Genomic DNA, 10,516 nt, shown 5'->3' on the forward strand with positions numbered 1-10,516 from the left:
GAAACAAATTGAAACGAAGTGTTCATTTATCTCAATGTATCAATTCTACAATACCCGGGGGAAGAATCTTCTTGCACTTTATACCTCACGCCTCCCATTTTCTCCAAATAAACTCTTCCATTATTATTATAGGCTTACTTGCGCGCCAGATTCAGTAATAGCGATGTTCGGTCAGTCGAGCCTCACAAGTCCACATCTGGCTTATGTTCACAACGACTTGTATTACCGCACTTCAAGGAAATAGTGCTATAAAAATTGTTATGACGGGCAGAATCATGCATGTGGCTACGGGAATAAGAGCGCTGTTGAAAAGCGTGTTCAGAGAAAGTTTGTAGAGCTTACACTGATTCAAATTTTGCTATGGTGTTGGGCTGCTAAGCACAAGGTCGCGGTATCGAATCCCGGCCAAGGCGGCCACATTTCGATGGGGGCGAAATGCGAAAACACCCGTGTACTTAGATTTAGGTGCAGTTAAACATCCCCAGGTGGTCGAAATTTCCGGAGTCCTCCACTACGGCGTGCCTCATAATCAGAAAGTGGTTTTGGCATGTAAAACCCCATAATTCATTTTTTGCCCGAAATTTTGTTTTCGCTTACCTATAGCAACAGTTTAGAGTACGCCATCCGACAATATCACACCACCGTGGTGTGCGCGAGACATGCAAGTAGCCGTCATTTCTTTCTCCAAACTCAGACGCGTCAAAAGAATGTTGTAAATTTTAGATTCCATCGAACGAAAACAATTCTGCATGCTTCCGGCCTTCCTGGCAGCTCTGGGACGTACAGATGTTCGCGTTCTACTGTCTGTCACAATAGCTTGTTGGCATTTTCATCATACGGCAAGAAATAAATGGATCCGATATAATTAGGTTTAAAACATATAGCAGAACGATTCAACATTCCAACATCAAAATATTAGTCTTTATTATTCTTCGTGCTGTTAAACTCCTTAGTAGCATTGAGGGAAACAACGTCAGTGACACGATGAATTCATATTTACACGCATTAGTGTCCTCACTAAAGGATCGCGTTCAATACGCGCAGATAACTCCATAAATGATGTATCAGCAGACAGGCTAGTAACGTTCCAGAAGTGGCCGAGCCTGGCAGCATGGCTCGACTCAGCGAAACGACAGCACTGCCTGTAATGCCTGATGTAGGGCTTGTAGCTATCTAAAAATGACCAAGTATTTCTCGCACAGTGCCTCAGGACTTCGTGAACCGCCGCCTCGCACACTGTTCTCGAGCGAGCGATGTATTTCGTGAACCCCGAGTCTTTTATGTCCCCGGGATGATAGACAGACAGCCTCGTTTGAAGAGGCAAGAGTCCGCGGCTCGCGTATTGCGTGTTTTGAGGGTATTCGAGGCAATGATACCTGCTAGGCACCCGAACGCTTCCCAAAGAACGATTGCTAATGCGCTCCGCCTCTTCGACCATGGCCGGCATGCTGAAATTCGGCATCGGAACCATGAGCTCGTCGATGTCGACGTGCACGTGGTAGTCCATTTTGGACAAGGACCGGAATATGCAGTCGTACAGAGCGGGCATCTGGCCATGAGCGTGGACGTGGGCGTGTTCGACAGTAGTGTCCATAATAAGCTTGAAAGGGATGAAGGTCAGGTCGAGTCCCAAGGATTGCATCCTGGAGACAAGAAGTTTCAGGTCCGAGGTCACATTCAGGTCGTAAAAGTAGAAACTTGTCGCTCCCACGGCCCGGTAATGCGCAATGAATTCAACGACCTTCCACAGGCTTATGGCACCGAATAGAGGCCTAACACATACGGCGCAACACTTCTCTGGGGATTTCTGTGGCGGCCGTTGCAGTCGGAGCCACCGCAATGAACGCGCACGGGAATGTTGTGCCGCGACTGCCACGCTTATGTCCTCATCCTGGAGAAATTCTTTCTTCGGTGGTGGGCACAGAATCAGCGCGTTCCTAAAGCTCGGATTATAATAGGTCCACACCAGCCGGATGTGGGCTCTGAACGTGATGGTCTTCTTGGAGGTTCGAATGATGCACACCAGAGGTGGGTGTAGGATGGGAGCACCATTTCCTTTTGTGTCGTGGCTTCGCACGAGGCTGGTGATGTGAATGGCGTGCTCGTTAGTGGTGACCAGGAACGCGGAAAAGACGTGGATGTGGTCTGTGATGGCGTGCCACGACTCTTGCTCCGTCTTCGGAGATCCTTGAACACGACGACGAAGCCCTTGCGCGAGGTTTTCGTCCCACAAACGGAAGTTTCCCTCCGCTGGAATGTCGTGCTCGCTTGGACAAGCTGTCCCTGCGTGTAATAACACGTTCAGTAAGCGATTGACTTGAATGCGTCAGTGACGCATCGCTGTGAATGCGTGCTCGTGATTGTGTGAGCGAAGAATCATCATTTTTGTGGAAGACCACGCATGAATTCTTACGTAGAGGCCAGACGACGATATGAAATAGGCGGAATAATGGAAATGATGGCCGTGTAATGTTTTTGGAAGCGGGCAGAAGAAAGCTGCAATTAACCTACCCTTCGCGCAGGAAAATTACGTATTGAATTCCCCTATGTACCGAACCTGAAATGCTGAAAATCGGAAACGTCTAGCGAACTTCGTTTAGTTGTGTGGAGCAGGGGAGCGCTGTCGACCCCGGCATGGGTTACCTTCATTAGTGAGAGAACTGTACCTATAAATGTTCATGGACAGTTGAAACATGAACGAGGATATTCTAATGAACCTAGCGATATATTTGAATTAGTTAACACAAGGTCTGGGAATATTCCGGGCGGCGTGACTGCTGACAATACAAGAACGCGTCTTTCAAGAAAGCGTTGATGTTTGAAAATAAAATTTTATTGCATTTGATATTGAAACAATGCTGGAAGAATTTCATTAAGCTAGCGTCAGGACTAGGCAATATCGAAAGTGCATCGATTTCAGGTACTGTCTTAATTTACCTTTTAGTATCTTGTATATGTATGATGATACATTCGGAAAGACGTGTATCAGTGTACGTGTCTTAAATACATCAGTAGATGTATCGTGGATCTTAAGATACAAGATACATCTATCGCAAGACCCACGCAGATGCCCAGGGACTCTGCAGACTAATAGCTTATAGCAAATAAAGCTCCTCCCAATGGTCGACAGTTTTATGTATTCACATATTTCAGACAACCAAACGCTACCAGGAACATAAAATACTTGTCCACCTAGGGACTTGGCTTGATCCAACTTAAATAATGGCGAGTTTCAGGTCGCCTCGTTCTACACGAGCAAATAGATCGTTCTGCAGCGCCGCACAGAATATAAAAAACAAACGTGCTTACCCAAGGTTAAGAGTCGTCATTATTATTCGCCAAACGATCAATCAGCCTTACCTTGTGAACAACATAAAACTAATATCATTAATGTTTGACAATTTTAACTAACTTTTTAGGAAGCGCGTTATTAATTGTAGAATTAAGCCGGCGAGCTATCTAAACGCACTCTTCTGCTAGAAACTCAGTTGAACCAGCTTCGAGGTATATAGACTGAAAATGCGTCATGAATTGCATTCATGTTCAAGTTAAGTGTTTTTTTTTACACTTCATGTTCCACGTTCTGCAAAGACACTACATGGAGCAGCAAAGCATTTTTGGAGCACTGTAATTGGGGGTGAACGTTAGCGACGGCGATTCAGTCAAGGCTAATTGCCTCAGCAAATGCTCTGTAATAAAATACGAAGGGGCGAAATCAGTAAAGCCGAGAATGATACTTTCTTCAGAACTTAGCCCACTAGCGGCGGTTACCCTGTCACCGCTGTTGCAGATGTCCCTGCGCTCGTGTTTTAAGTCACGTGTTCTTGTTCGAAGTCATTAAACTGAACGGACATTTTCTGCGTGATTATTTAACGGTAGCTGCATCGCACTTCGTCATCGCTTTGCCAACAATGTATCTTCGTCCAGCCAAGGCCAGCGCCGTATACTGTTCACATCTCTTTCTTTTTTCCTACTCAGTTTTTCGCAATAGTTAAGACGTATAGGCTAAATTCGGGGTCTAGGTTGCCCCGCGATGGAAGTTCTCGACGTACAGTTCAGGTGGTCCGGTAGCGGGTCGGCGGATGGGGTTGGCGGAGTGGGGCACTTCGTAGTTCCAAATTGCCTCAACGGTTGCGCCACCGGAGACGTCACGTGGGGCGTCAGGTACATTGTAGCTAGCAGGGCAGCAGCGCCAAACAGGACCAGTCGTATCAGCCATCGCACTGCGTCGTGGAGTAGCAAAGAGATTTCGCACATGTTATATGCCAGTCTGTATGCGAAAATTTTCGAGTGCCACTTTTACAGCATATTGTGCGCTCGGGCAGATTTCCAGTGTGAAAGATTACTACGGAGATTCCTTAGTGGGACTTTTCAGATAATGCGGAACTTTTATTTCCGGTCTCGCAATTTTCACTCATGCAGCGAATGATTGATTCATCGAATGGCTGATTTACGCGCACCGCAGCTCACTGTGCCAACGATGACGCAATGCGATGCAAGCATTGCAATGACCTATCCCAATTACCGAACTGGTGAAGCTAATTAGTCGCAATAATTCGTGTTGAGTGAAACTAATTTAACTGCATTTATTCTGAACTAGGGTTAAGTGATGTAGGCGAATTACATTTTTAGTATGCGCAAGTGTGCGCTTAGGCGAGAAGAATGCTATATTTTGTGTGCCTGTTATCGTTCGCCTAATTCCCCATCCAACTGTTGCGACGCCCTACACTATGCCGTACAAAATGGTTAGGTACCCACCTCTCCTATCGCTCTCGTTGGCGATTTCAATTTCCGAGATATCTCTTGGCGCAAAAGCAGTGGTTTCATCGATTTCTCTAGTCACACGCAGTGCTAATGTTCACTTCCTTAAATATACTACCATTACGCTACATGCTCCAGCTCAAATTGGTCTTACTAATATACCGCACCCTAAAACATGAAATCATTTTAGATACATCCAATATACCTGCTTTTACCAACACTAACTATAAGAGATTTTCCTGTAACAACTGTGTACACCCTAAAATAAACACTAATTATGGAATCTTGACTGGCCTTTTTACAGCCATTAAATACTGGAATAAAATACCACCCCATATCTACCCCCCCCCCCCCCCCCCAAATACCACCTCAAATACCGCCTGCCTCCCAACATTAACATTGAAGAGAGATACAAAGAATTATTTACTAACGACACTACTAGCTGAAGACTCATTACCATGAACATATATTGGATACAAATTTGTTTTACAGTTTTCGTTGCTTCTGTATTTGCCCACTGTATGGCTTTTATTATCTATCTCCCATTGCCTTCCTCATAGTTTTTTCTGAGAGATCTTAAGTTTTTCGTTGCATAGCATATATTCGACTTGTACTTCGCATGTTGTAAGCATATTTCTGTTTCTAAGTATCTGCTAGAATAAACGTGTGTTCTTTGATATATGTTGTTCCTATCTTTCATTAATGGGTCAATTACTACATTTTTATTTACCGATAAGCAGCATCTATTTCATTTGCTTGTTTGATTTGAACTTCATTTATTGTGAGCGCTTTTGTTGTATTTGATTATATACTTGACTAACTTCGTGTAATATGGTGTCTATCACTGCTATGTGGCCATAATGTATTAATTACTATATTTTTAAATTACTAATAGGAGGTCCCCTGACAGTACTTTGTAACTCAGGGACCTCCTCCTGTACTAATGATGAGTGATGAAATAAATAAAATCTTTTCTCACAAATGAGATTTTGGCGATGATTGTGTAATGTTTCGTGAGATAACTACACTAGGCGACACACTGCTGATCCACGCTAACCTTAACAACGTCCCAGCATGGTGTACTAAATGCCCAGTGAAACTAAGTGTAAGTAAATTTAAAGTAGTGAAGGTACATCGTAAGAGTAACGCTCCTACCGCTTATCCGTACTTTCTCAATGATGCCTTCCTAGAGGCTGTTGATTAGCTCATATAAATACCTCGGCGTTCATTTATCTACGTTATTATTACTTACAGCGAGCAGTAATAACAAAAACTAAAAAGAGAGACGGAACTTGTTCGAGCACGGACTCACGACTAAAAGTTTATTGCATTTAAACAGCCATATAAATAGGAAAACTCACACAGCCCTATTAGTGCGTGCTGCAAGAAATAATAATGCAGATATACCGACTGGCCCAGCTAGCTACCGTGATACAGTTCATTTATCTAGTACCTTGATATGATAAACTCGTTGACTTCGTGGCTAACAATATTCATCGCATGTTGGGTTTTCTCCGCCGAAAGCTTTCATTAGCTCCTGTTTCTTTAAACTTTTTCGCTTTCCTCTGACATTTCGAATTAACGAAATCGCTGCATTTCTTAAGAGGTTGCATACATAAATAGCCAGATCCCAGATACGCAAAACTCGTATGACGTCAGCAATGAAGGCCTTCAAAAAACCCATATGCGGAGAAAATTTGTATAAATGCACGAAAAGTTCTCAAACGTGTGTAATTGTGTTATTGCAACGTCAGTGCAAGGTCATGCCCGAGGACCTCTCCGAGACATCATCGTCCAAGGTAAAAGCTGCACAAATGCATCCTTCGCATCTGCTGAGGCGCATCCTTATGTGACGTCGCGCACCCGTCCTACTCAACGCAATATGACACACGCGAAGATTATCTCAAAGAGCTATACCAGGCGACAATTTTCTGTGGCAGCCCAACCAAAGCCACGAAGCCAAAGCACAATGTGCTTCCTAAGCGCCTGCATGTAGTGCGCAAAGTAAATATTTTTTGACTACGTAGCGTACACGAATATTGCGCAGTTATTTCTACTTAAAGGTGTTCTTTTTATCATGTAGAATAAAGAACTTCCTTAGAAAACTTAATTTGTCTCTTGCAGTTTCTGGTTTTCTAGTTTTCTAGATTTCTTGTGCCCATTTCTGGTTTCCTGCCGTTGTAAATGAAGATGGCATCCCTGGGTTGCAACAACTCTGCGGCTTCAGCGGCGGAAACTCCGCCGTGTTCGGCGACTGCAGCTGCTATGTCACCACAGGTAATTTCGAAGAAGCTTTAGAACCAGAAGCTCTCCGGACAGACCAAGCAAATGGTGTGTAACGCCTACGCAAAAAAAAAGCCACCCGAAACTCTCTGTCCGAGGACAGTGTCAATAGCATAGATTAGCGTTCAATCGCACAGTGTTTTAACAATTACGCGTAAGCGACATGTCGCGACGCAGGACGCGAAACTACGCGTAGCAGGTACAGTTCCCTTCTCGATACACGGCTTATCGCAACGATTGCGCCATGATGAACGCTGGCGGCGGCGTCAGGCGCGCCGCACCTCAATGGTGCAGGAAATTAAACCCATAGAAAACCGTCGGTGTTGGTCAGTGTTCAAAAAATGTTTGGCTAGAGGTGCCTTAACGTTCAAGAAATCGATGAAATCGATGAAATCAAGAAAAAGGAATGGGCACGGGCAGGACAGGTAATGAGGAGGGAAGCTAACCCATGGTCATTAAGGGTTACGGACTGATTTCCAAGAGAAGGGAAGCGTAGCAGGGGACGGCAGAAAGTTAGGTGGGCGGATGAGATTAGGAAGTTTGCAGGGACAACATGGCCACAATTAGCACATGACCGGGGTGCTTGGAGAAGTATGGGAGAGGCCTTTTTCCTGCAGTGGGCGTAACCAGGCTGATGTTGATGATGATGATGACCTTGACGTTTATTGTTGATCAAATGGCCCACTGAGCGAAAAGCCGGCCTCTGTAGCAGTGAAAGGGCACCCAAGTTTCCATTGGCTGTGACACCACGTCATGAACACCGCTGGACAGAGCAGGGCGGGCGACTAGGAACACCTGCTGAAGCGATAGTGCGCCAGGTGTTCCGTGAGGGGAGAGGGAATCGCTGCGATGCCACGCCACCCGCGCGCCTCGACGGAGGAGATCTGTCGACTCGATGTTTCGGGGTAAGAGAAGTCGTCGTCGGCGAGGGAGACGGGTGACGCGGCGCCGCCGTCTGGCTCAAGAATTCGGCGCGCAGTCCATATATATATATATATATATATATATATATATATATATATATATATATATATATATTACTTCCGCTAGGCTTAGCTGCTGCACGCTCCTGCCGGACTTGGTGGTTGCTACTGCTTCCTCGGTCTCTCCTCAGTTAGGGTATCGGTTGGCACGCGGTGTCCTTCATTTCTCAGCAATACAGCCGAAACGATTCCGGTATGCAGCCAACATGCTGACGAACAAACGGTTAAAACATAACCGCGCACTAATTTAATCGCAGAACTCCATAACACACCCGGCAGCGAAACTAGAAAACAATACTCCCAGCGCCAAGCTCGAAGGACCCCTCAGGGGCGTTGAATTGGACACTAATGCTTTCACAGTCACAACTCATACAAAGTGCTTAGGTGTGCTCGGATTTTTTGTCCGTTCCGCTGAGACCAATGCATGCCAATGTATGAGATCGATCATACCAACGTGAGACCAATGCTTTTTCCTGTTCGCAGCAGTTCAGGAGCGCTGACAAGCCTGAGAAGAACACTCGTGTCAGCAGAGGAGGCTCAACGAGGCCTTCGGTTTAGCACAGCCGATTCAGCGGAGCATCAGGGTGCGTTCGCTTGGCTTCGTCGTTTTTCCATCGAAAGACGATCTGCGTCTCTGAAGGCCTGTGTAACTGTTACGCGGTGGACGCGCTCGTGCCAGGAGAGCACGACGATGATGAGATCACGCCTCGAACGTCCCTGAACTTGCTATTGCAATGAAAAATTGCGGCAGCAATCACCTGGGACGACCATCCATTAGACGAATAGCATCCTTCTCAGAAGAACGCTATTAATTTCAAGAACGTATAAAGCATATTCTTTTACTTAGGAGTGCTCTGAGCCCCCCAACCCCCACCCCCGCGCGGGGGACGCCACATTTTCAGACTGCGGTATCTCCGGTATCGGCCCGGCGAAAAGGGTTGAGATAGACGGAAAGAAAACCAGCCTGATAGTTTCAAAAAACCATTCGCTAAAATATGCACCTGCGAAGACCAGCACTATTGGCCCGATACGTTGTAATTACTTACTGAGCGCACATCCGCGCAAGCAAGGGGAACTTCACTATGAAAGCGAAACTGTGACAATCCATTCTGCTTATGGCAGCGCTTAGTGAAATACGATGCACAAATATAAAAAAAGTGGCCTAGCAGATGCGCAGTGCATGAACTTTTCTGTACTTACTGTGCGAAACACCGGACGCTGTCTCAGGCGGCGCCGGCCCGTTTAAGACAGAGGCCGACTTTTGGGCCGTGGAGGGGAGGGTCATACTTAGGTCCAGTCCGGGTAGCGCTGGCCTTGTGCTGAAGGCGCTCGTCGATAAGGGCTTTTCGTGGTAGGCTGCTGCACCCTCTATCTAGAAGCACAGAATATACACGGGAAGAACCCCCGGCGACAAATTTGTAGACGTAGATTCCTGTGATACACTAGGGACAAATTCTTGGAACTCGAACTGCACGCTGCCACTGCATCTTCTTCATCGAATACTAAGCAGATTGGAACTGGTCGCGAGGCGCACGTGCCCTAGTCGCAAACGAAAGACGACAAAGGCACTAACGTGCGAGAAAAAAAAACAGGGAACGACAGATGAAAAGTTCACCGATCATTACGATGCTTCCTAATGTGAAATTTGAACACAGCTCTGTGCGTGTTTTCGTTTCGCGATATATTGAGGCAAATAATTTGAGAGAGCCTTAATTGTAGCAGAGGCGGCAGTCGTCGGAAATCTGACCTGCGGGCAATCGCGCCGGCTTTTACGCATGACGTCTCGAAGGATCCAGTGTAATCAATGGTGCCGCTTCGCTTGAAGAAAGTACAACACACTTCGCAGCGCGTACACAATGAAATCACAAAACAATCGTAAACCTTGACAATCTATACAAGAGCGAACCACACCAAACAAAGCAAACTGAACCAGCGCAAGCGAGAGCTCAAGGGAGTAGACGATAGTAGGAAACTAGCGGTCCGGCTGAAACAAGATAAGAGTACCCATACAGCGCTCGGGCGGGTCCGCATGAAACCAGTTTCCTGAGCGCACGTCAGTGAAGGGGCCGCTGTCATTGGTGTCTGTCGTTCGCAGCTCCCATCTTTATTCATCTGCCGCTGCGCGCTCGCTCTTTCATACTTTGCTGTTGTGTTGCGCTCGGCTATGCCGAGACTGACGCCCACGCTCGCCGTAGGAGCGGGTGCTTAAGAGCTGCGTTCTAAAACGTGAACATAAAGACGAGAAACAACGGAGCTTCTGATGCTGTGAGTCTGCAACTGGGAAGCTGTTTAATTAGTGTGAAGAAGAGGCATAATAACCATTTAGACGCGAAATAACGAAGACATACACACTTTTGACATCAAGGTCAAATCTGACGTCATCCACAGAAGTGCAGCACTTACAATTCCCTTGGAACAGAAAATTTTGTAAGGCAGGACTGCCAGAAGGGACACCAACAAGACTGCGATGTCGATTCCCACCCCTCAGC

General features: G+C 46.2%; 1 protein-coding gene across 1 annotated transcript; it reads right to left on the bottom strand.

Annotated features, from left to right (window-relative positions):
• Window positions 1-909: 909 nt before the first annotated feature.
• Window positions 910-3,573, bottom strand: LOC126543644 (uncharacterized). The gene is made up of 2 exons (XM_055078129.2): window positions 3,567-3,573; window positions 910-2,283 (listed from the first exon to the last, which is right to left on the bottom strand). Exons 1-2 carry the CDS (start codon window positions 3,571-3,573, stop codon window positions 974-976), a joined length of 1,317 nt encoding a protein of 438 aa, XP_054934104.1. The 3' UTR covers window positions 910-973.
• Between the last annotated feature and the right edge of the window lie 6,943 nt (window positions 3,574-10,516).

Source organism: Dermacentor andersoni, chromosome 10 (genome assembly GCF_023375885.2).
Source record: "Dermacentor andersoni chromosome 10, qqDerAnde1_hic_scaffold, whole genome shotgun sequence".
Lineage (NCBI taxonomy): Eukaryota > Metazoa > Arthropoda > Arachnida > Ixodida > Ixodidae > Dermacentor > Dermacentor andersoni.